The sequence below is a fragment of the Larimichthys crocea genome, chromosome XXII (assembly GCF_000972845.2).
Source record: "Larimichthys crocea isolate SSNF chromosome XXII, L_crocea_2.0, whole genome shotgun sequence".
In the NCBI taxonomy this organism is placed as follows: domain Eukaryota; kingdom Metazoa; phylum Chordata; class Actinopteri; family Sciaenidae; genus Larimichthys; species Larimichthys crocea.
The window spans coordinates 17,665,073-17,691,253 of NC_040032.1; the positions used below are offsets into that span (position 1 = coordinate 17,665,073).

General features: G+C 39.6%; 4 protein-coding genes across 8 annotated transcripts; 3 read left to right on the forward strand and 1 right to left on the reverse strand.

Moving 5' to 3' along the window:
• The first annotated feature begins 545 nt into the window (after positions 1-545).
• Positions 546-5,480, forward strand: plp1b (proteolipid protein 1b). 2 transcript variants are annotated; one of them, XM_019269387.2, is made up of 7 exons: positions 546-703; positions 2,629-2,815; positions 2,920-3,076; positions 3,352-3,529; positions 3,800-3,873; positions 4,060-4,125; positions 5,105-5,480. In XM_019269387.2, exons 1-7 carry the CDS (start codon positions 700-702, stop codon positions 5,174-5,176), a joined length of 738 nt encoding a protein of 245 aa, XP_019124932.1. In that variant the 5' UTR covers positions 546-699; the 3' UTR covers positions 5,177-5,480. The 2 variants fall into 2 exon arrangements, with proteins under 2 accessions (XP_019124932.1, XP_010730106.1); XM_010731804.3 differs by lacking the exon at positions 546-703 and adding an exon at positions 2,009-2,247.
• A 452-nt stretch (positions 5,481-5,932) lies between these two features.
• Positions 5,933-18,833, reverse strand: LOC109140922 (probable serine/threonine-protein kinase kinX). The gene is made up of 9 exons (XM_019269408.2): positions 18,718-18,833; positions 17,688-17,725; positions 17,469-17,580; positions 17,185-17,265; positions 9,189-9,248; positions 6,878-8,818; positions 6,723-6,785; positions 6,536-6,635; positions 5,933-6,418 (listed from the first exon to the last, which is right to left on the reverse strand). The coding sequence occupies exons 1-9, from the start codon at positions 18,831-18,833 to the stop codon at positions 6,263-6,265; spliced, it is 2,667 nt and encodes an 888-aa protein (XP_019124953.2). The 3' UTR covers positions 5,933-6,262.
• si:rp71-1d10.8 (Tigger transposable element-derived protein 1) lies at positions 10,524-14,631 on the forward strand. 3 transcript variants are annotated; one of them, XM_019269402.2, is made up of 3 exons: positions 10,524-10,599; positions 12,316-12,400; positions 12,860-14,631. In XM_019269402.2, the coding sequence occupies exon 3, from the start codon at positions 12,866-12,868 to the stop codon at positions 14,153-14,155; it is 1,290 nt and encodes a 429-aa protein (XP_019124947.2). In that variant the 5' UTR covers positions 10,524-10,599; positions 12,316-12,400; positions 12,860-12,865; the 3' UTR covers positions 14,156-14,631. The 3 variants fall into 3 exon arrangements, with proteins under 3 accessions (XP_019124947.2, XP_010730108.2, XP_027129477.1); XM_010731806.3 differs by having other exon boundaries at positions 10,528-10,830; XM_027273676.1 differs by lacking the exon at positions 12,316-12,400 and having other exon boundaries at positions 10,528-10,830.
• A 2,843-nt stretch (positions 18,834-21,676) lies between the features above and the next one.
• Positions 21,677-25,185, forward strand: cwc15 (CWC15 spliceosome associated protein homolog). Of its 2 annotated transcripts, none has more exons than XM_010731807.3 (7): positions 21,677-21,772; positions 23,156-23,300; positions 23,412-23,524; positions 24,165-24,265; positions 24,359-24,469; positions 24,552-24,688; positions 24,794-25,185. In XM_010731807.3, exons 2-7 carry the CDS (start codon positions 23,170-23,172, stop codon positions 24,921-24,923), a joined length of 723 nt encoding a protein of 240 aa, XP_010730109.1. In that variant the 5' UTR covers positions 21,677-21,772; positions 23,156-23,169; the 3' UTR covers positions 24,924-25,185. The 2 variants fall into 2 exon arrangements, with proteins under 2 accessions (XP_010730109.1, XP_019124944.1); XM_019269399.2 differs by having other exon boundaries at positions 21,689-21,772; positions 23,159-23,300.
• The last annotated feature ends 996 nt before the right edge of the window (positions 25,186-26,181 follow it).

Consider the following 26,181-nt stretch of genomic DNA (forward strand, 5'->3'; position numbering starts at 1 on the left):
TGTGTTTCTGAAGACGAGGCTCTCAGAGCTCTTTATTGACATCTAGCATGTGTGTGTGCAGACAGACGACACATGCATGTTGACGGCAAACAGATGAACTATTGAAAGTTCATGAAATGCACCCTCCAAATGAACAACTCAGAGGTACAAAAACATGTGAAATAAAATCTCTGGATATCTGTGTTGGTTTATTCGCATTGTGCATAATAAGTTCAAGAAAAAACGGTGCACACTTGCCCTAAAAAAAATGACCTATAAGATAATAAATAAATCACTTTAAACTGGCCTAAAAGTGTATAAATAAAAAATCTTTGTGGCTGATATACTGTACAAAGCATGCATACAGAAACTCTCATTCTTTCTGCATCACCCACATATTTTAGTGTAATGAAAGAGAGCTAAAACATTAAATATCACCAAATACCAAGAAAAAATAACTCATATTAGAATCTGTGAGCTGCACTCTGTCCCCAGTTCTGAACCCATGGCTCTATAAATAATGACTGGCAGCTGAAATGGGACTTTGTGACTTTAAGATGTGACTCGGGGAGATGTGGTCTATCTATTGTTGATGAGACAAAAGCGCGAGTCAGATTCATATAGGAGTGGCGGGGAATAACTTCTCATATCCTCATATCTATCACAGTCACAAAGCCACACAGCAAAACTTCAATAACCCCCTGCACTTCTTTCTTGGACATGGGTGAGTGCACAGAATTTTTAATAACTCTTATCATCTATTATTAATGTGATTTATAAATGTGGATTTCAATAACTTACTAATGTTGCCTTTAATATGTCCTTTCTGTCCTTAGACATCATGTTGCCCTCTTGCACTGTGGGCAAGATTTGCTGCTTTAATATTTTCATTTATTCAGGGATTGTAATATCCAGATATGGATTATTGATTTATTACTGATTCACCTTTTGCTTTTTGTTCCTAAAATATGACTCACTAAGTTTAACATGCAATAATGATTTCAGCAGACTGGAAAGAAAACAGCACATGGACTCAGGATTATGCAGGATTATTTACTTTTTTTTAATAAACAAAGATTTTTTCCTCTTATCATTTTAACCATAAATCAAACTGGAATCAGTGGCCGACAGTGATTCTCATCATGCCAAGGCCATGCCAGGTCACTCATGTGAACGAGGTCAGATACTCCCACATGTGTCACGGGAAATAAATTAGCAAATTTGCATGAGGACTGTGGACCCAAACAACCTCTGCTAACCGTTTTTTTTTTTCTTCTCACTTACAAACATGTGCACTAACTTTTCACACATTCATTAACAGTTTCCGAGTCTTTGATTATCTGTAAATGCACCGATGCATTTTGAATCCAAATAGACGGCCTGTATCGCTGTATCACTGTAGCAGGGCACAGCTGAAGTGTGGGCGTCTGCAGGCACTATCATTAATGGGACTCTAGCAGTCTTCCTGCTGTTACTATTTATACTTCGGTACCAGTTTGTTTAACTCACTGCCTCTGTTCCCTCCAACGACAATCCTGTAATTTAGGAAATTATCAGAATGTTGTATCACACTGAGACAGTTTAGGCACCAAAGAATTTCACACCATGCAGAGACAAAACTCACATTTTGAGTGGGGGTTGTTGTTGTTGTGAAGATATTCAAATTACCCCTCTCGTTCATTATGCTTCTGCCCACTCTTTGAACACTTGAACCCAGCCCCCGCCGGCTCAGTGCCATGGTACCAGTCTCAGCCAGCTGTGGATGGAGGATGGCCTGAGTAGTGACATTGCCAGTGGTGTTGAGACGGTCCTGGTGACCCCTCTGCCACCACATATTACTGTGTGTGTATGTGTGTGTGTTGTGGCACTATGGTCTTTGTTTGTTTGACATCGCTGCCCTTTGTTCCTCCCTGATCATGGCAAAGACAATGGATATTGTATCTCCAGCCACAAAGAGAAGCTTTTTTCTCAGGCCCCTGAAGCCCATGTTTCACCACTATCTCTCACTCGCCTGGTGACGCCTGTGACCGCCGGAGAAAGAGGGCAGGACCAGAGTTAGTAGAGGCTGAGCTGTGAGGTGTTGCTAGAAACAGAAGGGCTGTTACATACGGATAATATCAGCGCAGAGAGGCTTATTTTACTGTAGCAATACCTTTTAGGCAGCACTGCACATCACTGGTTGCCACTGGGATCTTTCTTGTTGGGGAGTACAGGATCAGAAGCAGCAAATGTTTCCGGTCAGGCAGCCTTGGCTTTGCAAAGCCTTAGGTGCTTTCCTCTATCCCATTTCTGCTAATGCATTTATTAACACTGTGGATATTTGCTACCTGCTTCAACAGCACAGCTTACACTGGAAGAAGTGCATGAGGTTGTCTTGAAGTCAGTGGTGACTGCTTTTGTTTGGACGCTTTACTGGGATTCGCTGCTTGAACTCTTGTTTGTCACTGCTGTATAATTTTTCTTTTTCTGTTGCTTTCTTGACTGTTGGTGGGGGGTTTTTGGTGTATGCTCATGGATTTACAGACAGAGCAAGGCCTTTTTCATAACTCCCCCACAGGGTAAAACAGTTCCCCACCGTGGCGTAGATGTGTTGTGTGGTTATATGTGCGGTGTGTGCCGCCTGTTTGCTGATATATTATGCCCCCTCAGGTTGTTATGATTGCTGTATCCGGTGCATTGGGGCAGTGCCCTACCCATCCCTGGTGGCCACCTTGCTGTGCTATGCTGGCATGGCATTATTTTGTGGCTGTGGGCACGAAGCGTTGACCCAAACCGAAGTCCTGGTCGAGACGTACTTCGCCCGCAATGTTCAGGACTTTGCGGTCATGGCCTCCTTGTGAGTGAAGCTACATTAAAATCTCTTGATTGTGATTTTTAAACCTCTCAAGAATTCACTGATTTCGCTGTTTGACCTTGACCTTCTCCCTATGACTATCCCAGCATCAAATACTTCCAGTACGTGATCTATGGCCTGGCATCATTTTTCTTCCTGTATGGTATCCTGCTTCTGGCTGAGGGTTTCTACACCACGAGCGCCGTCAAGCAAACCTTTGGTGAATTCAGGAGCACCCAATGTGGACGCTGCCTCAGCCTGACGGTGAGAGCAGGGAGGGATGGGACGGGAGGAGGGGTAGGGAGCGAGTAAAGAGGGAGGGGGGAGGAAATATGACATCAGGTCATTGTTAAGATGCTGAATGCTGGTTTGTTTGAGCTCCTAAACTCAATAAAATATTCTTTGTTTCTGCAATTTCTCCAAAGAATCATGAATTATGGTCGATAGACGATTTAATGACACCACATTTATCACACTGAAACCTAAGCTCCGACGCCACATTTCTGTGACCTAACGTACTGCACTCTTCATTTCAACAGTTTATCATTGTGACGTACATCTTGGCCTTCATCTGGCTGGCAGTGTTTGCCTTCACTGCTATCCCAGTCTTCTTCTTGTTCAACATGGAGCAAACCTGTCACACCATCAACATCCTGGCTGAAACAACCCCCAGCATTAATCAGCACGGCTGGATTTGCATGGATGCCAGGCAGTATGGTACGTTATTCTTTTAACGACTGGCCGCGTGTCCTCCTGATGAGAATGCTAATGTTGCTATGAAAGCAATGAATTAATCATTGGGGATTGGATTCAGACCTGCTTGTTGAATTAGTTATGAAATAATGAAGATAACGACGCCTTCATCTTGAATTCTTTACGGCTGTGTCCCTGATGTGCTGCATGCAAGCAGGAACTACAACTAAATGCGTCAAAACTCATCATGATTCAGCAATGGTAGGAGATACTTACGTCATGTCTTCATTTAAGGTCTGCTCCCTTGGAATGCAATGCCAGGCAAGGCTTGTGGAATGTCCTTGGCGTCTATTTGCAAAAGCAGCGAAGTGAGTAGACGAATCTAATATCCAACCTACACAGTTTAGTATTTTATGTCAGCATCCTCACGTTAAATTCAGCGTGCAGAATGAATGTATTCTAAATTATTAATGATCTGTATGTGATGGAGTGACACAAACATACATGGGATTTGGATTATCTGAATTAAACTAATCTGTGTTTGATTTTTACAGTTCTATGTCACCTATGACTTGTACATAGCTGCATTTGCTGGTGCTGGGATCACTCTCTTAGCACTGGTGAGCAACTCCTTTGACAAATTGCATGAATAAGTTGTTCATTTACATACCTTCAGTTAAATCACATGCCATGCAGATATTTTTGGTTTCATTTGGTGACCCTAATACAATGGAAGTGAAAGGAATTTAGTTTGTGGTACTCAAAGCATTGAACAATGTAGCAGCAACATGTTTTCTCATGCCTCAGCATGGACAATTTTCACGGGAACTACTTTCTACCAAAGGGTGGTGGAGTCTAGTCATCTAGTATGTGAAGCTCAGAGTATGGTGGCTCTGGCCACTGCCATCTTGGCAGTCCTGCCTTTGCCACCTCCCAGCTAATCTAAATATCAGCAAAGATGTGTATTGTCTGTGGACTTGAGGCGGGCTGAATTAAACCTGTTTGCTCACCTGTAGTGGCACACACCTATCAATCAAAGCAAATTTGCTATGAATTATACATAACTTTAAACCATAATATAATTTGAACAAGTGATTAAAATAGAAATTGTCCCTTACTACAGCTGTTATGAACGGAGAAATTAGCTATAGAGACCAAAACTGTTTTTTGTACCAGGCTGTAAACATTGAGTCTTACTAAGATTGACTCGTTCTGAAACCAGCCTCAAGTGGACACTTGAAGAACTGCAGTTTTTGGCACTACTGCATTGGCTTCAGTTCATAGCCAGGGAGGTTGCCACTTGCAAGACACTAAACCCCAGATTTTCTCCCAATGGCTGTGCCATCGATGTCTGTCGGTGTCAAGTGTTGTAAAACCTCCAGCACTACCATTCATCTCAAGTAACTGTTGTAACTGTGCACACCAGAAACAAAACTCAAGTCAGCTTGTTTTTAATAGAAACAGAAATCTCAGAAATTCCAAATCAAAACTATCTGTATGGCTAGTGTCCCTCAAAGTAAGAAAATATAATTTTTGTAATCCATGTTTTCATTCTTCTTTCTCTCCACCCTTTCTCCATCTCATCATCATCCCTTGAAGTTTATGTATATGATTGCCACCACCTACAACTACGCAGTGTTGCGGTTCCTGGGCAGGAAAGGGATCCGCTAAGTGCAACACGTCCATTCCAGTCAACTTTCATCCTTTCACCATGAGATGGACAGTCAATACTAGATTTCCATTTATCCTCTGGGAAACAGCAACCTCCAAACTCGGATCACCTGCTACAGTTTTTCTATAGACGTGTCCAATAACAGACAAATGTTCCTCATCATTTTTTTTTTTTTATATGAACAACAGACAGAGAGATGAAGATAATTCACATTCATCAGCAAAACTCTGGTCTCCTCTTCAGATCCTCCCCTCAGATGATTCTCTTGGCTTTGTTGTTCATTTTTCCTCTCGCAAGTTGCATCTATCGTTTTGTTCTTTTTTGTTGAAGCTTCATTGGCACTGATGCTGTTGTCAGGTTGTGATGTACGACGTTTCATGAATAATTAAGAGCAATGACAGCTCGCCTCACAAATCATAACTGCACGCCGTCCGTTCAGTTTACGGATGCATATATTGGTTCTGAATAAGATTTTGCTGCTGCCTCATTATCAGCGGTGTGTGAACTAAAGCTGAATGTACCAAAGTTCTCTACAAGGGATGGGTGTATCCCTCATCTCCCTTTGTGCTTTCACTTACAATACATGTATTTTGCAGCCACTCATAATGCATTCTGCTTTGTTTAAATGGCTCTGAGTAAGGAGGGAGACAAATGTGTGTACCCATTTTCCTGGAGGTTTTTTTGGTTACTGCTTAAAATGAGCTGTTTTTATGTTGATGCTTCAATAACGAGCCTCCAGGTGACTTGAGTTTGATGTCTAAGCCCTGCTACTCACTGAGCTGGGCTGTGTTGTGTGTGCTCATTAGAAATTAAGGCTGATTAAACCATTTACATCTGACGCAGTCATTTGTGATTTTTATTTTAACCATGTACAGTATGTTGCAATAAAAAGAAATCTTTCATCTCGATTGTATTTCATTTAAGCAACTTTGGCAATTACTACAATAAACAATATACTGCCAAATCTTTTCATTACAGGCTGACAATAAACTATGTCCTAAAAAAACATACAGAAATTGGTTCAGAACACAGAATACAGAGTTAAGGCAGCAGTGGTGAACTTCTCAGTCCAAACAACACATTAATCACAGTATGCTTTGGGTCGTCTCTGATGACATATTTGTCCCAGTTAGGCTTGAGGTCTTGTGAGTTTTTGCAAAGCAGCCATCACATTGGATCACTTGGTTATGCAAAAACATGGGGGTCAGCATATCTCCCAGGGCCTTATCACACACACCACACTGCAACAAACACACACACAATATTAGCATTATTAAAACAAGAGCCTTTGTCATTCAGTGTACAGTATAACCACCAATATTTAGTATGAAACAGGCAAGGAAGAAAACAGAACAAACCTTCAGACATTCAGGGTGGTAGATTACCGGGGGTTCACTGAATGAGATCTTGATATTTCCAATTATTTTGTCACAGACTGAACAAACACTTATGCTCTCCCTGCAACAGAGTGAAGGGGTTAAAATAATGAACACCTTTCTTAATCTTGTGTATGAACTACTCATATTCTTTAAAGTAAGACATTACCTGGTTTCATACAGGATTTCTCTGGATGGTGGCTCCTCTACCGGCGTTTGGAGCATGTCAGAGCTACAGAAAATATCACCAACAAAGAATAAGATGCATTTTATTGTACAAGTAAATATAATATGAAAAATGGTGCATGCGAAGTGGTTACTCACATGGCTGGTGTCATCTCCTCGGTGTGGGATTGTTCTGGAGATTTCAGAGGTTCATCAGCAGCTTCAGGTGGAGGTGGTTCCACATCCAATGCTTCTGTCAGTTCAATGGCTCTGTAAGTGAACTCCTGAGCAGCTTCATCTTCTGGTGCAGGTGGTTTTACATCCAATGCATCTGTCAGTTCAATGGCTCTGTAAGTGAACTCCTGAGCAGCTTCAGCTTCTGGAGCTGTTGTAGGTTCAAGCGCATCCTTGATACACGGCTCCACCTTGCGACCTGGTGTGCTCTCATGTGGCAGCTCGATGCTTTGCTCAACAACAGTGTTATTAGCAGGCTGGACTTCACACTCAACTACCTCTTCAGCTCTTGTCTGTAAAACTGGCTCTGTTGAGGCTGCATAAATGGCTGCAGTTTCGACAGCAGGTTGAGGGGGCAATTCGGATTCAGATTCGACCACCAAGTCAGGAATCTGTTCCACACTGTCTTGGACAGCAGTATCGTCTCCTGCTGCATCAGTCACAGCAGGTGATGATGCCACATTAACCTCAGTTTCCGGGTTAACAGCTTCTTCAGCAGCTTGTTCTGGAGGACCTTTATCATGACTCCCCTCTGTAGCAGCTTCAGCAGCAGGTTCAGGGGGCAATTCGGATACAGATTCAACCACCAAGTCAGGAACCTGTTCCACACTTTGTTGAACAACAGCTTCTTCTCCTGCTGCCTCAATCACAGCAGGTGCCTCAGGCACTGACGCCACATTAACCTCAGTTATAGTTTCAACAGTTTCAACAACAGCCTGTTCTGGAGGATCTTTGTCATGACTCCCCTTTGCTGGAGCTGCAAGTTGAGGGGGCAGTTTAGAAACAGATTCTGCCACTAGATCAGGAACTGATTCCACACTCTGTTGGACAGTAGCCTCTTCTTCTGGTGTTGCATTAACCACATCACTTTCATTAGGCGATGACTCCACCTCAACCGTCACTACAGCTTCAACACTTTCTTCTGAAGCCTTTTCTGGAGGACCTTCATCGTGACCCCCTTCTGTAGCAGCTTCAGCAGCAGGTTCAGGGGGCAATTCGGATACATATTCAACCACCAAGTCAGGAACCTGTTCCACACTTTGTTGAACAACAGCTTCTTCTCCTGCTGCCTCAATCACAGCAGGTGCCTCAGGCACTGACACCACATTAACCTCAGTTATAGTTTCAACAGTTTCCAGAACAGCCTGTTGTGGAGGACCTTTGTCTTGATTCCCATCTGTAGCAGCTTCAGCAGCAGGTTGAGGGGGCAATTTAGATACAAAGTCTGCCACTAGATCAGCAACTGGTTCCACAATTTGTTGCACAGCAGCCTCTTCTTCTGGCGTTGCATTAATCACATCACTCTCATCAGGTGATGACTCCACCGCAATAACAGCTTCTGGAGGACATTTCTCACAACTCCTCTCTGCATGTTGTACAGTAGGTTCTACTCCTGCATCCTCTAACTTTGTCGCATTTGCTGACTCTATTTCGCTTGAAGGTACCTCTTGAGGTTTCAGAAGGATTTCAGCAGTGTCTTTACACTCCTCTGTGCCAGCTGCAGCAAAGGTTTCTGCTGCAGGACTTTCCACATGAGCATCTGCGGAGACCTTGACCTCACTTTGTTCTACATTAGACTGGTCATCTGCTGTATCAGCATATTCTCCCTTGTTTTCTGCGGTTGTGCTGATGACTGGGTGTTCAGCTGGCGCCACAGCCTCTTTTATTGAAGGAACTGGTTGTGCCTCACCATTGAAGATATGTTCGTTCACATGAATATCCACAGAGACCTCAGTGGTGCCCCCATTGAGTTCTACGTTTGACTGGTCAGCATTTTCTTCCTTATTTTCTGCTGTTGTGTTGGCAAGAGATTTTTCTGGTTGTTCCTCACCTCTTTGGATAAGCTCTTCTGTTGGTGCTTGGGGCCTGTAACAGAGGGAGTTACTTATTCCCAAGTATGCAAAAAACATATGAACAAAAAACCCTACACTCAGCATCTTTAAAGGTACGGCACTTGCATTTAAAGTCAATAGATGCTCTCATATACTAACTTTGTATTGTCTGCAATCTCCGCTGTTGAGCCCTCAGGCTGGGCATCTTTTTGAGGAGGAATAACTTTTTTGCCTTATTTGTTGAATCGCTAAATATATAGAACAGAAGATAAACTTGCAAAATGGTACCAACATTCAATATTTGGTCTAAAAACTTTAACTGAGATTAATCATGATTGCAGAGTTGCAGTGAGCAGTTGCTCATATTTTAGACAATTCTAATTTTAAATTCAGCATGTACATACCTTTTGGATGGAATGAAGTGTGTGTTTTGGTGGGGAGGGCTCTGTGGAGAAGCTAATGATCTACAGGGTAAGAACAAAAAACACACCTTGAAAAGAAGCTTGGAATTCAGAACAGATGACAAAGCAGTGGAAAATTATATGTTGTTATGGAAATTACTACTGTAGCTGAATATTGCCATCAAAGCCAAATACTTGATATTAAGATGCTTCTTTTTGCAAAATGCAAATGTACAATAATAGCAGATAATAGATAAAACTGCATCAGCAAGGAATGATGATGAAATGTTAGGAGTTATGATTTCATAATATAACTCTGTGTCTTCTTTCGTATGAGTTCCTCCACAAAAATTGTTTTGTCCTGCTTTGGAGGATGAGGACAATAAATTACACATATAGGACCACAACATATGAGCTGACTGGTAAAAAAGTAGAGCCAGCTACATTGACTGATGAGGCAAAGCTAACAAATAGAGCCTAAAATGTCAACACAATGTTTATTAACGATGTAAATATCACCAAACACGTTGCAGTGAAGTGAAGGGATGGAGATGTTTTTCTTGAACAATAAATGCGATACAGTTATATGCATGAGTTACATGCATGAGTCAATTTAGCCCCAGTTTGTTTGTCTCATCTATTACCATTTATGGCAATAGATTACCATTTTCTGCAATAGGGCCAATAATGCCTAAGTATCTTGATTATAATGTAACTTGCGACTTGTGTAACTCGGACGTGAGGTCATGGTCCATGTACACACTTAAAGTAAAATATTTGAACCCTTTCATTCATGCTGCTAGTCTCATTAACAAGGCTGAATGTCTGACACTGACCCTCTCTCCCTACACCCATCCAGACCTACCATACATTTACGTAGGCTAATGACTCTCTGTGTTACACACACCCTTTACCGTCTGGATTACTCTACTTTGAATATTGTGCATGCACAAACAGCTAATTTCATCATAAAAGCATATCCTACATATATTTTATTGTTTATATTTTTAGTACTAGATTTTTTATCTTCCTTATATTCTTATATTTTTTTAACTTAATGTTTGTCATGCACCAAAAACACCAAGACAAATTCCTTGTATGTGAACTACTTCTATAATTCAGTGACTGGAACTTATAATAAATCCAATCAAATATCCAAAACCAACCAAAATATGATATTATGTATTTTAAAAATATCCAAAACCAACCAAAATATGATATTATGTATTTTAAAACTATAGTTTCACGTGAATTGAGCCTTATGGTTGTGATTTATTGATGTTATCTGTATTTCTCCAGAGTTGGACACTTATTTTTGTAACAGGAATATCGACGCTTTTATTTTGAAGTCGACCACCCCCAGCTTCCGGTTTCGTTCCGCCGTCTCCTAGCTCTTTCATGCTAGCCGCGGCAGGTAAATGTGGCGGGTTATACTCAAACTTTGCCGCGTAATTCAAACTTTCTAACACAGACAGACATGTAGCGGCGACGGTAGAACAAACACGGCTGATTTCCCTGTGTTTCACACCGTGTTTTTCTCTTTAAACCCTCTCGGTGTAGTAAAAAAAAAATAACGTTAGCCGTTAGTTTTCAAACGGTTCCGGTGCGCGGCGTCTTGTGTCCCCTTCAAAGTTCAACGGGAGCAGTAAGTGTGTTTGTGTTTTGACTGGTGTCCCTGCACATGAAGGACACTTTGACTGAGACAGAGAGCACGAATATAATGTCATTTTACTGTCTGAATGAACTGCTGCCTCCATCACGAAGCTGGAGTAAAGTTAGCTTCCGATTTTACGAGTTAAGGGAAATCTGACTGATTATATCAGGACGTAAATATATCTTTAAAAATGTATGAAAACATAAAAAAAAAAACAAGTGAAGACATTTTAAGAAACCTATCAGATTGAATGTGTCTTGATATTTCCTATTTTTAATAAAGAAAATCAGGCCTGCAGGTATTTTAAATATTTATTTTTCTGTTGTAACAAATATAATACATGTCTTATTGATGAAACATAATGTAAAGATGGTTTAATTTGGTCTCTTTTAATTAGATTTAGAGCTGGTTTGTGTTTTCTGGATGAACTACACTGCACAATGATCTTTTAAAGGTCCAGTGTGTGTCAGATTTATGTAGCTTTGTTTACAAAATATGGCTGTTAATATTTATTCACTATGTTTTCATGAGTGTATAATCACCTGGAAATAAGAATCATTGTGTTTTTGAAGCTGGAGTAAAGTTAGCTTCCGATTCACGAGTTAAAGGGAAATCTAACTGATTATATCAGGACGTAAATATATCTTTAAAAATGTATAAAAACATTTTAAAAAAACAGGTGAAGACATTTTAAGAAACCTATCAGATTGAATGTGTCCTGATATTTCTTCTTTTAATTAATAAAATTGATATCAAAACAGGATTTTTTTAAAGAATTCAGGCCTGCAGGTATTTTAAATATTTATTTTTCTGTTGTAACAAATATAATAAATGTCTTATTGATGAAACATAATGTAAAGATGGTTTAATTTGGTCCCTTTTAATTAGATTTAGAGCTGGTTTGTGTTTTCTGGATGAACAATACTGCACAATGATCCTTTAAAGGTCCAGTGTGTGTCAGATTTATGTAGCTTTGTTTACAAAATATGGCTGTTAATATTTATTCACTATATTTTCATCAGTGTATAATCAGCTGAAAATAAGAATCATTGTGTTTTTGAAGCTGGAGTAAAGTTAGCTTCCGATTCACGAGTTAAAGGGAAATCTAACTGATTATATCAGGACGTAAATATATCTTTATAAATGTCACAGAAAGATGAAAACATAAAAAAACAAACTAGTGAAGACCAAAATCTGAACGAGGGGAGTGTGAAGACATTTTAAGAAACCTATCAGATTGAATGTGTCCTGATATTTCTTGTTTTAATAAATAAAATTGATATCAAACAGGAAGACCTCATACACTCCCAAGTTTATCGAATTCAGGTGTGCAGGTATTTTAAATATTTATTTATCTGTTGTAATGTAGCTTTGTTTACAAAATATAGCTGTTAATATTCATCACTATGTTTTCATGAGTGTATAATCACCTGGAAATAAGAATCATTGTGTTTTTGTTGCCTTTTATATCTACAGACACCGAACGAGTCAATTCTAACTGCAGCAGCAAAAGCATGTTGATCATAATGTAGCTCTTGAGGCCGAAGTATAATTTGAACAGGTGAGTTAAAGTTTTTTTGTACCAGGCTGTAAACATGTTTGGACCTTTAACACATAGAGGCTTATGGCTTATTGGCTTCACTTCAGAGCCACAGAGGTTGCCGCTTGGTTAAAACTATATATGTCACCAAATCCTGAATACTGGACCTATTTAAGTTTCATTTATTTTTTTAATGAATGAATCAGAAGGCAACTTAAATCTGGTGCATCCGTCTTTGCAGTGAACGTGAATGTTGGATGTGAGAGATTGTGTCGGTTCGGGTTTTTGAGCATTGCACTTGAAAGCAACAATAGGTTAAACAGCAATGTTGTGGAGTTATGTAACGCCAGGTATGAACAAGACTGAGCTGTGTGCTGTGTCTGTGCTTCATTTCTGGTGAAGTGAAAGTGTTTTGTCTTTTTATGTGTGTTACGTTTGTTTAATTAATTATTCATGCCTCCATTTCCTGTGCCATCCTAGACTAGCATGCCATCGAGAAACCATCTAGACAAAATCGGCAGGAGGAAGAAGAAGAAATGGACGGAGGAGGCCATGGAACGTGCGCTGATCGAGGTGAAGTCGGGAAGGTGTACGGTGAGACAGGCTGCCAAAGAGTTTGGAGTCCCTAAATCTTCACTGGGGGACCGAGTCAGCGGGCGGGTGGCACCAGGGAGTCGCAGCGGGCCTGCTCAGCTTATAACATCTGCAGATGAGGAGCTTCTGGTGGAGTTCTCTTTGTACATGTCCAAGCATGGATTTCCATTGACCAAGCAGCAGCTGGTGTCCTTTGCCTCGTCCATTTATAAGCGGCAGCACCGGAGGGTGGCATTTTCTAAATTAGGCCAGACCTGGTGGCTCAATTTTAGAAAACGCCAAGAAAAGAATATTACTATTCAGCCGGCGGACAATGTGGTCCGCGGGAGGACGGTGTGTGTGAGGAAGGAAGCGGTGGATCAGTTTTTTCATTTGCTCAGCACCGTTGTGGACGCTCGCGGGCTCAGGGACAAGCCTCACCAAATCTTCAACTGCAATGAGACGGGCTTTCAGCTGGGCAGGAAGAGGGTGATTCTCCCCAAATCTGCCAGTCTGGGCTACAAGCCAGTGCCAGGCCTGAGGGACCACATCTCCGTCCTGGCTTGCGTTAGCGCAGCTGGAGAAAGCGTTCCCCCATTTATTATCTACTCAAAAGCCTATCCAGGAGGAGTATGTTACAAGACACACGGGCCTCCAAACTCCCTCTATGGATGGTCAGACTCGGGGTGTATCAACTCTGAACTCTTCAAGAAATGGTTCCTAAAACACTTCCTCCTGCACGCACCGAAGGCGCGACCACTGCTGCTGATTTTCGACGGCCACAAGTCTCCCGTGAACCTCGAGGTGGTGGAAGCGGCTCGTAAGGAGGACGTCATCCTTCTGTGCCTCCCGCCTCACTGCTCTCACATCCTGCAGCCACTCGACGCCGGGCTCTTTGTCCTCCTCAAGCAGCGTTTTGCGGCACTCATCGGTGACGGCTGTGCTGCCGATACGCACTTTGCAGTCAGCAAGAAGGAGTTCTCAGGTGTTTTTAAGGGGACATATCAGGTCATGAAGGAGGAGGAGGGTGTCAGGACTGTGAAGGAGGGCTTTAGGAAATGCGGCATCTATCCACTGAACCACTTCAACACCATCAACGAGGGTCATTTAACGTCATCACACGGCACAGCTGGACCCTCCTTATCCGCATCGGCACAGGGGTTGCACGCTGTAGGAGACCTAGCAGCTGCTGGACCCTCCTAACTCTTCACTGCCCAAGAGGAAAGAGTGAACACGCAAGTGAGCACAGACGAGATCTATTATCTGATATATTAAATGGGCTTACACTCCTGCCTGAGAATCGTGCACCGCCTCCCTCAGCCTCCCTGCAGAGTGCTGTGCTTGTCAGCTCGCCAGTAGAGCCGGGTGTTGTTGATATAAATTGTTGAAGAGTTGTGCTCAGATTTATTAGTCGAGTAAAAATGTTTGTATGCTGCACAACAGCTGTTCACAACCTGAGGGCATCTAAAGGAGTTAAAAGCTTAGAAAGAAAAACATATATTTATATTTTCAATATTCTCTGTGAGTTTTTTAAATTTTTTATTTGATTTTTTGCGTTTTCTTGTGAAATACTGGAAACCTTCAGCTTTCCAGTCCTGTATGAAACGATCTGAGCTCACAAATCATCATCAGAAGTAGACATTGCCTCATTTTAGAAGATCACAAGCCAAAAAAAAAAAGATTGAGAACTACTGAAATGTAATTTAAGCTCTGTCATTTTGTCGTGTGTGATTGATGGCCAGTCAGCTAGCTAAGCTAATATCAAGCAGTGTGAATACAGATAAAGCTGTGCTTGATTTGTGTTTTAATTAATTGTTTTCTAATTCTAAGTTATTAACTCATCTGTTATGTTTTCATGCACCTATTGTTACTTTCAGACAGGATCAAGCAAATCGCCAGAGTTGTGCGACAGTGTGAGCGGGGTGTGGTAGGCTGCTGGGGGTACTGCTATGAACAATCAGGAAATAACAATAAGACCATCGGACACAAACCAAATTGTCACTGTTTTGCACCGTAAGTTGTGAGTCAGACTCAGCTTTAGAAGCTGGGTTCATGAAATAAAGAAAGCCAGAACACAACAGGTAAAGTATCAGACTTCAGGCCACGAATCCACCTGAATAGTCTCGGTTTCAGAGACATTTCAGGCTGACTGTGGAGGCTTGACCAGGCTGATCAGCTGATTGGTGGCCACAATGTGACGTTTTTCCCAGAAGTTGAATCCAGTTCAACTTCTCCGCCACAGGACATCCCTGCAGCTCACACCGCCCGCAGCCAAAGCGCACTACCCACACTCAAATAAATGAGAAAACCTGCGTTTTTCTCAGTAGCGCCATATCCTGTCTGAATGCGCCCTAACATATTTACCACTGCACCTCATTTCTTTTTAACATGCTTACAAAGATAAAAGGAGTACATTTTGAAAATGTAGTTAAATATTAAGATTTATTACTGTCCAGTATCCGTGCAGAAGATCTGCTCATAAAACTAAATAATTTCTCTTGTGTGGTGTTCACACTGAGAAACTCACTGAGAGAACAGAGGGGTAAACAATGTTTTGTTTTTTTATACTGATTGAAGCGAAATGATAACATGTCTGTCTGCATTCAGTCATTAATTTTCCTTTGTTTGAGTATGCTGAATGTTCTCGGCTCATTAAACGGTTATAAGAGGAATATAATGTCCAAAACACAGAACTAGTTGAGGAAATTTTGTCCTCTTTTTTTTTGGGGGGGGGGGACTAGAATAAAGATATTTTTGCAGCACAAATGTGTCCATAATCTGAATAATTTAAAAAGGGGTTATACTCTTGTGTGCGTGTGTGTCATGTACGTGTTCAAGTCAGGTGATGTAATACAAATGCAATAGTTAAAGCACAGGCAGGGTGCACTGCATGTATTACTAATTATCCTGTGTTTTAACAGTTAATGAATGTTTACAGTCTATTTAAACATTAACTAATTAGTTCTTTCATCAGAAAAACTGACACTTTTATGTAACACTTGAAAGTTGATGGCTGGTCAAATATATGTACAGCTCAAAATAAGGATTTGTATTTTGATTAATCTTCATTAGAAAGCTGAAAGGACTTTTTTGATATTAACCAAGCAGCAACCTCTTTGTCTGTGAAGTGAAGCCAATGCAGTAGTGCCAAAAACTGCAGTTCCTCAAACGTCCACTTGAGGCTAGCTACAGAATGAGTCAGTCTCCATAAGTCCCCATGTTAAAATGTCCAACTTCACAGCAGAAGTAAACATGTTTACAGCCTGGTGCAAAAACTGTTTTGGTCTCTATAGCTAATTTCCCTGCTTAAAGTTATCCATAATTAACAGTACGCTCCACGTCTTTGCCCATTTTTAGATCGGTCGCGAGGCAGGACTGCCAAGGTGGTAACAACCAAAACCACCACACTCGGAGCTTCACAACGGCTCTTTAGAAACCTGTGGGTGACGTCATGGTTACGCCGTCCATATTTTATTTTAACGCTTTAATACCAAAATAGAGGATACAAAAACATGCAGGTCTTTCAAGCAGCAGTGGTGCCTTGAAAGGAAACACTGAAGTAAGTTCAGATTAATGCACAGATCAGCCTGCAGTGTGCCGTAGGTCTTAATAGATGCAGCAGAGCTAACCAGTTAATTTTTATGTTAATATGACAGATGGTCATGTCTGATCGTTCATGTCTGCAGCCATTTAAAAAAGTTATTCTCTGGCACAACAGCCTCAAAGGAGAACATCGGTTTGATTTGCAGAATCACCTTGTTCCTCGTGGTAAAATGAGTTTGACACTGGAGGTGTTCCAGACCAGATCTAATATTTAAATGTCATGGTTTAAATTTGTTTACAACGCTAAAAAATCAGCTAGATTGCTAAATAAATCTATTAAACAGTGACTATTTGTCAGAACTAAGCGCCTCTGTTTGTCAGATTTACATTTACCAAATATTACTTCATCAGATCTAATTTATTACACAGTGACAGACGCACTTGGGTTAAAATGATTCACTGTTTTGAAGTAAAAAATGGCACCACCTCCTGGTCAGAGTCTTGGTATTGGATTTATATGAATGATAACTGTGAGACTATGATTAAAGAGTTAGTCAAGTGAATTTACTTGTACAGCTCTGTTTTTAAAACAGTAGTAACACCTCTGCTACAACTGGCATAAGGAGGTCTTATCTAAGGCGGTTGCATAATTTAATAAAATAATTTAAGATTAATACTTTAACACTTACTCAAATTTCTTGGCCGTGGATAGGACGTATGAATTCAAACGGAGAAGGCCAGGTCTGGTCTCCGCAGCCTGCTGCTCCGTCCTGCAAGACAAGAAGAAGAAGTTGAAGTGAATTTACAGCATATTTGTGACAGCGTTTGTCTCAGAAAGTCACTGCTTGTCATGTTTTATGGGGACTTAAAAGGACCAGAGAAGACAGTAAGAATTCCTCATGACACCAAAGCACATCAGTAAGATGCAGGGGGGGAAAGAAAGCACAAAAATGTTTTAAATTAATGAGAATACCTTGCACCGTCTTCCTCGTTCTTTTCTGGTGCTGATTTCTGGATCCAACTGACATCATTTTTCAGTGACGTCCGCACCCTGGTAGTTCGAAACACCCGGTTTCTGTCATCTTCTGCAACACACACACACACACACACCTGCTGTCAGTACTGGGTACCAAAGATACTTAAAAACCATGTTTAATTTGATAAGAGGTGTAAATAAGTAAGTGGGGCTTACGTTCTGACATGATGCTGGTGTTTTCGCAGATGTTCAACCTGAGGAGATTATTTAAAGATGAGAAAGTTACATTTTATTCCAAGTTTCACACATATAACAGTAATCACTGCTGTAATGCACAGTATATCTCCTCACTGTCATTATCTTTCTTGCAGCATCACATACTCAACCTGTAATACTGCATTCTGCACACTGTAAAAAATGTCTGCAGATTTTACAGTTAAAATTTGCCAAACCATCACAGTAAAATATACTGTATACAATAAAACACAGTCACATTTAATAGCAAAACTCTTATTTTATACAGCATCTTAAGGGAATTTGTACAGAATAAAGTAGTATTTCATATAAGACATGGTTTATTATACAGTAAAACATATATTTCATGGCAAAATTGATTTTATTGATTTTGATTTTATACAACATTTGTGTGGCATTTTTGTTTTAATTATGTGGCAAAAAAATTTATTTATACAGTAGAATATGGAATAAAAAGCCAACTTAACTGTAAAATTAACAGTACTAATATCCTTATAATATATCCAATATCCTACTGTAATTTAGAGAAAGTTATACCATATTCATTACAGTAAATTCTGGCAACCATAGCTGCTAGTTTTTTACCAACAGTTGTTTTTTTACAGTAGCATAGAAACAACTCACTCAGAATGTGACTTTTATCATTTGTTACTAACCTGAACTTGCAGTAAACTCTACTAGAGCATGGATAAATACTATTATTAAATTAAATTAAATAAATACTTATATATTTTTAAAAAAGAAGATATTTTTACACTTGTATGCATAAAAATGTCACACACTTTGAGCCTCCTGTTAACATTTTGACCTGCACTCAGAGCTTTAATCTCTGATGATGAGTCTCACTGGAAAAGTGCCAGCACCAATTAACCAGGTCAGATTACTTATGCATAGAAAACCAAAGCTATTCTGACTTTATAATGACCCTTGCATAGCCAATGAACAGAGCTAATGTGAAATCCAGTTCCTGCCCTTTATGTCGTGTTCTCACCTGTTCTGTTCAGAGCAGAGCCTCGTCGAGCCTCGTCTGGATGTCTTCTGCTTCACACGGGCGAACAGGTAGAGACACTTAAACCTGAGCCCCCCCCTCACCGCAAGCCCTGTCATTTCAGATTCCACCCCTCGTTAGTCTGAAGTGTCATACCTGGATGCTGCTATGCAGGTTGATCAAGTGGGTGGCTGGATGCTTTTCGTGACAATCATTAAGTGGGCAGACAGGTGCCATTGTTTTAGTTAGTAGTTTCATTTTTTTAGAAATATGAATACATTCCAGGGATGTCTTCTGTTTCAACAATCACTATTACCTGATAACTATTGAAAGAAAAAGGAGCTTTTTTCAAGAGTTTTCTTTCTGTTCTTTTATAATGTGTGTGACGACATTATACAATCTTAATCAGCCATACAATTTAGTACCTAATGGTGTTTTATTCCCTCTGACTTCTTTCAAAGAAAAACATGCTGTTCTAGTTGAGAGGGACGATAAAGATCAAGTGACACCTGATACCTGACACCTAATTGGAATTTAATCTAATGCCTGATCAGAAACCTTCATTTCCACTGAAACTGACAAGCCAAACCTCATTTTAGTAAGTAAACATTTTAAGGAACTGAATTTTGGGGGGGATTTTTCAGAGTATCTGCAACACTTAGTACAGATTTTTTTAATTATTGTTATTATTGGGCATTTTTTGCCTTTATTTGATTGGATAGGACAGCTGATGACAGTCCTGAAAGCAGGTAGAGAGAGGGGAACTAAAACTATCTGAGTTAAGTGACATGGTCACCATAAAGCTTGCATGAAATCACAGTCACTCTGTAAATAGCTGTAAATATTGTGTCTTTACTTTTCTGTTGTTTCCTCTGAAGCACTTGACAGTGAAATACAAGTGAAATAAGACCATAATATTTAAAAGCTGTGTGGAATCCAGCAGAACCTCCTCCGTCGGTTTGGCCTCCTTGAACCTCAGCCAGCGTCTTCAGTAGAAATCTTTATCAAAACAACACAGAAGTCAAAGTCAAAGTCACAGTGATATATTTCCTGCAGTACACACGGAACTGACATAGTGGAATGAGATTAGGTGTGTTGCTCAGAGTAAATTCTTGTAGAGGAACATGAGGGTACATTATGTTCAAAGAGAAACAGTAAATGTTACATAATGTGTGCTTTGTTTGTACCTTTAATGTATGTGTTATTACATACTCAAACACAAGAATCATATACAAAAATATGGACCAGTATATTACCTTTAAAATACACTTTAGATGTAAAATTACAGTATTTTAGCTACTACTACTAAGTTGCATTAATAATACAGTACAAATCATCATAAGTCATGACTGTGATTCAAGTACAGCACCATACTATAATTCAGCAACTGAACATTAAACTTTGTTGTGAATTCACGGAAACTACAGATGATTACAATATCATATTGTAATTTTACATTAAAATACTATATTTTTACAGCACATACAGTTGTTGTTTTAATCTATACTAATGTAAAATAATTACTGTGAATTTACTGCAATTTACCCTCATTTAATGTTACAGTGTGTGTGCCCTACGTTTTACCCTTGCGGCTAAGGCCTGACAGATTTATTTCCATGTTTCCATGATTTGTTTGGCACAATCATAACTTATGTGTACTGCATCTGCACGCCTTACCATGCACATGTAGAACATGTGACAGTACAAACTGTATTTATACACCTGGCAGTTAGGATTACAATGCAGCCAAAATAGGATTTGTAACTTTCAATGCATTCAGGCTGTGATAACATTAGACGTAGGTTGAGTCCTGATGCATCCTCTGATACAAAATGCCCCCTACCTTCCTCACTACAACACTGCACATTCTTATGAAGTCACTTTATTTGTTATTACAAATGTAGAAACTGCAGAATACTTGTTTATTAAGAGTTATATACCCTGATCACAAGGATACATTTTTAATGTTAAATATCTCTCTCTCTCTTTAAAATACTTTTATTTATTCATTTATTTTGTGTGAACATGGGATGAGGTCTGGGACATTACATCTAAATCCAGCAGTGGAATGACAAATAGGAGCAGGTATCTTACTATTGTCAGCCTGCACTTATGTACCTCCATGCATGCTGTTTATAGTTACATGTGTCATTTTTAATGCTACGTAGCAATGTCATTGGTTACAGACAGATTTCTTAACTCCCATATTCTCCTTTAAGCACTACTGGGGCCTTTATACACCAGTGGAGGGACCATCACTCCATCATCACTGATGGACAACGCACAGGAATCTCCTCGTAAGATTTCCATCAGGGAAGTCATTAAATTAGTCAGAAGAGTAGCTCAGGAGCTAATGTCCATTAGAAAACAGCTCTAGAAAGACCTGGAAGCAGAGAAAACAAAAGGGCAATGCACTCCAACACCACAGATTTGGAGAAAGCTTCAGATGAGACAAAAATCAAACGTGACGCATCATGTTTAGAGGAGTAATGGCTCTGCATGTGACCCTAAAATAATAACAGTGAAGTTCACTTATACACTGTGCATGCTTTTTATGTCCATGCTTTCAGTTAGTGTCTAACAATGCTGTCTTAGTCTCAGTCCTCATTTTATAGCTTTGTGTGTGCATTAGCATTATGAGCCTCTGTGTTTAATGTTTTAAATAGAACCTGACAATCGTGTATGAGTGTGTATTCTCTTTGCTTTTTATTATTGTCCTGCATACTTATACATGATCTCACGCTTATATTCAATCTTATATTCTGGACTATGCATGGTGCGTTTAATGTTTTATTAACGTGCACTGTCCTTGTTAAATAAACCAGAAGGTAAATAAATAGCTACAGTTCCTAATGGATATACAAGATGCAGATATAAAAGATTATCGTAACAATTCCACTGCTCCAGAGTATTGAATATATCTGTGTTAAATCACATTTATTCAGGAGGTCTGCGCTACAGTTTTCTCTTTTCCGAGTGTTTTTGAATGCATCTTTTCTACAGGTCGTGACGTCACAGCGTGTATCCGGTCTTCTTCTTGTCGTGTGGTGGCAGCTTCGTAAGTGTTATTACTCTGAAAATAACGTTTAAAACACGTATTATTGTTATCATTTTGATTGTAGTTTGATTGTGAAAATGTAACTCGTAGCTGATTGACGCCACAGAGCCGTCTGGAGAGCTGAAGTAGCTTTATTTCCCCACTTTAGCGGCGATGTTTGAACAGGCTAACCTATTAGCAACGCATTAGCTGTTTGAGGCTAGCTGGTTAGCTTGTGTTTTGTACTTTATCAATGACTTATTTCAGATTATTCTTCCAATAATTAGACGATTTGTGTCTCACAGAGAAGTGATAAGAGTTGCATTGATGTTACGGTTTCTAACAAACTCTTTAACATGTTGTTTAGCTCGTTGTTTAATCTGCTTTTCTGTCTTTTGTTTGACGACTGAACAAATTACTTTTATAAATGAGTGATTTCAGTAGCTAATAACTCATTATTATCCCAGCTGTCTCTCAGCCGTGAAGATAAATGTTGCTGCTTTACTTAAATACATAACCTGACAACAATACCTGATGTGTATTTTAAGGGATTTTATATAACAGGTAGCTTTTTAACATTACATTGATGTTTGTCATCTATCATACATTGTAACAAACTTTGCACCACAGAGATGAACACGTGTCTACAAGAAGTTTAAACACACACACACACACACACACACACACACACACAGGAAAACCATTTACTGCACAACCTGATCATCCACCGTCAGTAATTAATACACAACCAACAATTAATCAAACCAATAACTAACATCTGTGAACATGTTTAAAAATACACATATAAGCAGTTTGAATTAAACTAAAGCTGCCTGCACTGTGTGGAGGGATATGACATTTGAACAACTTGTTACAAGTTTTTAAGAAGACAAAAAAACACAAGTTAAAGGACGTCAGTCGACAGTCTTCTTGTTAATCCAGCATCAATATAATCCACAAAGATAAACTGTATTTCTGTACAAACCTTTACATTTTGGACTTTGTCACCTCAGCAACTCAAAAGACTCACTACCAGCATCGTTTTAGTGGGAGAGGACTGTAGGAATGAGGTGATAAGATTTCTCGCAAAAACAAGAGGTGGCTGCAGTTAATTTACTTTATTGCCCTTTTCCCTGCAGACAATTTGTGAAGGCAGTTAGAAAAGCACAAACTTTATAGAAGTTTAATGACAGTTGCATAAATATTAAGGGATTCAGCAAACAACAATAAAAGTAAGGATGTATAAAAGATGTTGTTTATTAGGTGTTGACCTGATATTTGTCTGGAGCTGCCTGTTTCTAGCATCCTGTCCTCTCAGCTCTCAGGTCACTGCACGCCAAGTGCAGTGCTCTGAACTCTACTTGGTTTTCATCTTATGTTTGTTCACCTCACGTGTTGCCACAGCAGAGCCATCGAAGATGACTACAGCTGCAAGACCAACGTTTGAGCCGGCGAGAGGAGGGAGGGGTAAAGGAGAAGGTGATCTGAGTGCTCTGTCCAAGCAGTATTCAAGTCGAGATCTTCCAGGTCACACGAAGATCAAGTACAGGTCAGTGGGATGGGTTGATGCTGGCTGCATAGCCAGGCACTGATCTATTATCTATCTGCTCATTCTGAAAGTATATATATAATATACATATTTATTTTTCTCTGTCCTCAGACAACCCACCCAGGATGCCCCTGAGGAGGTGCGTGCCCGTGACTTCCGCAGGGAGCTGGAGGAGAGGGAGCGTGTAGCTGTACGTGACAAGACCAGAGAAAGAGGACCAAGAGGTCGGTCTTTATGCAGATGTTAAACAGTGCATTGAAACATATTTCAAGCTTTTCACATGAAGTTCAGACCAGATATTAACTTAATAGAAACTATACAGATAAAGAAATCATAATATTCCAAATCATAAAGTTATGTGCGATTAATTGGCGTGACATGGGATGTAGGTTAGCACTTCCACTCTATGAAAATAGGTTAACTGCCTCTGAATGCAGGTGAACAAATCATTTGTTGCCAGGCTTTCACACAAGAAGCATCTCGTAGATGACATTATCGAGCTACATTGCAAAATCACTGATAAAGACACATTTTTTTAACTCCTAAATCTTCCTATAAGCACCGCTGGGGCCTTTATCCACTGCCTATTCCCGACAGAACAGAGTGGAGAGCCACTTCTGAACCAGAATGCAGTGTTTCTGGTGGGGTTTAAAACACGAGCTAGAACAGCCACGATTAGCTGCAATGACCATGACAAACACAGAATGTGTCTCATCCATGCTCGGTGTGATTTGGCCCTAACAATGAGGTGGATGCATCGTTCTATGACAGTCATATGTTGACGTGTTGAATACTTGTTTCCCACACTGTATATTTTTGGTCATTTTATATCACCTATAAAAACATTCACTTATTATGTTCCAGAGCACACCACATCATCATCATCTTCATCATCCTCTTCAAAGAGGCCCAGACTGGATCAAATCCCAGCAGCCAACTTGGACGCTGACGACCCTCTAACCGATGTAAGTGTTTGCACTGTGCAACACTTAATGGACACATGGAGGCGATTAGCACTCGTCAAGCTCCCTCACAGATGATGCTCGCTTTGTTTACAGGATGATGAAGACGAGGACTCCGAGGAGGACAGCGATGACGACGACACCGCAGCTCTTCTGGCAGAGCTGGAGAAGATCAAGAAGGAGCGCGCTGAAGAGCAAGAACGCAAAGTAAAGCGTCGTTTCAGACCTGCTGTTTGAAAAGAAACTAAAGCCTGACGTTCTTAATTAATGCAGTTGTTTCTCTTCGTAGGAGCGAGAGCAAAAGGCAGAGGAGGAGAGGATTCGCATGGAGAATATCTTGAGTGGCAATCCGTTGATTAATTTGGCAGGACAACAGCAACAACAACAGATGAGCCAGACTCAGACCACATTCAGGGTCAAGAGAAGGTATCTCACAAACACACACACACATCTGTGCACAACATGAGTGTTGTATTTAAAGAACAAATGAACTCTTGAGTGTGTTTACATGATTTGTTCATACGTTTCCAGGTGGGATGATGACGTTGTGTTCAAGAATTGCGCCAAAGGAGTGGACGAAGCACGGAAGGAGAAACGTTTTGTCAACGACACGCTGCGCTCCGAGTTTCACAAGAAATTTATGGAGAAATATGTAAAGTAAAGGACTTGATGTGGCTGCATTTTATTTTTCTTCTAATTTCTCTGGTCTGCGCTCTCCGGCTGTCCAAATACATCCTGTATTCAAATTAGTATCTGTACAGTCAGCACGTAAACTGTTGTATATAAATGAGTTGGTGAGTTACATCCTTTGAATAAAGCTTCTGAAAAATGTCATTTGTTAAATGTGATTCAACAAAAACAACAAGTTTCCATAGTTTTTAAAAAAAATTCATTTCAATAAACTGGCTTGTGTTTAAAATGGATCTTATCTTGTCTGAATTTGTTTATTTCAAGGACCTCATTGAGGTAAAAAACAGTTCTAACATAATGTTTTATATACTCACATAAGTATGAACTCTTATAAACCTTTGAAAGTGTAATATTAATCAGGATCTAACTTCAAATTAAATTACATTTTATTTAAGGTCTTTTGTGTTAAAGGAAACAAAAAATATGAGGTGGACTGTCACAGATTTAAAAAAACAACAACACAGTATTCTTTGTATTTTCTGGCACCTTTTTATATCTATGTTTGGTTTTTTTAATAAGGTAACAACTGATGAATTCTGGTATGAAACAGTAAAGAGTCAAGTTCCTGTATCATCTGCCTGATGGTGACAAGGAGAACAGTCTGAGCTGGGTGGGCTGTGGTCCTTTAAGATTCTGTAATCTATAATAATAATAATGTTTTTAGATGCATTACTTTCATCATGCTCATGTGCTGCATGAGTAATTTTTGTTTTTTGAATTAAGATTACGACTCAGTATTACATAAATACACAGATACATATATATATTTATATAATCATAACACCACAACATAACCACAAAAAAGAAAATTCAATACAGTAAGTTTATCCACCCATAGCAGTCAGCAGCAGTTCAGTCTCATGATTAAAGTGGTGGTGGTGCGTGCAGCTATGCCATCCTGTATTGTCTGTCTGATGGTAATTCGTTTCTTCTTTTTTATATTATATATATAATTATTTAATTTATTTAAAAGAATTTCAGAATTTAATCAAAAAAAGATCAAGATCAAAACTTAACTTTCAGTTTGTTTTGTTTTTAGTTTTTAGTTATTAAAGCTTTTGGAGCCTTGATTCAGCTCCATACAAATGAAGTTAGAGAGATTTGTTGAATTATAATGGACAGGGGATGCTTTAACATGATGTTTAACTAATAATAATAATAATAACAATAATAATAACAATAATAATAACAATAATAACACATTTCATTTCATAGGCGCCTTTCTGTCA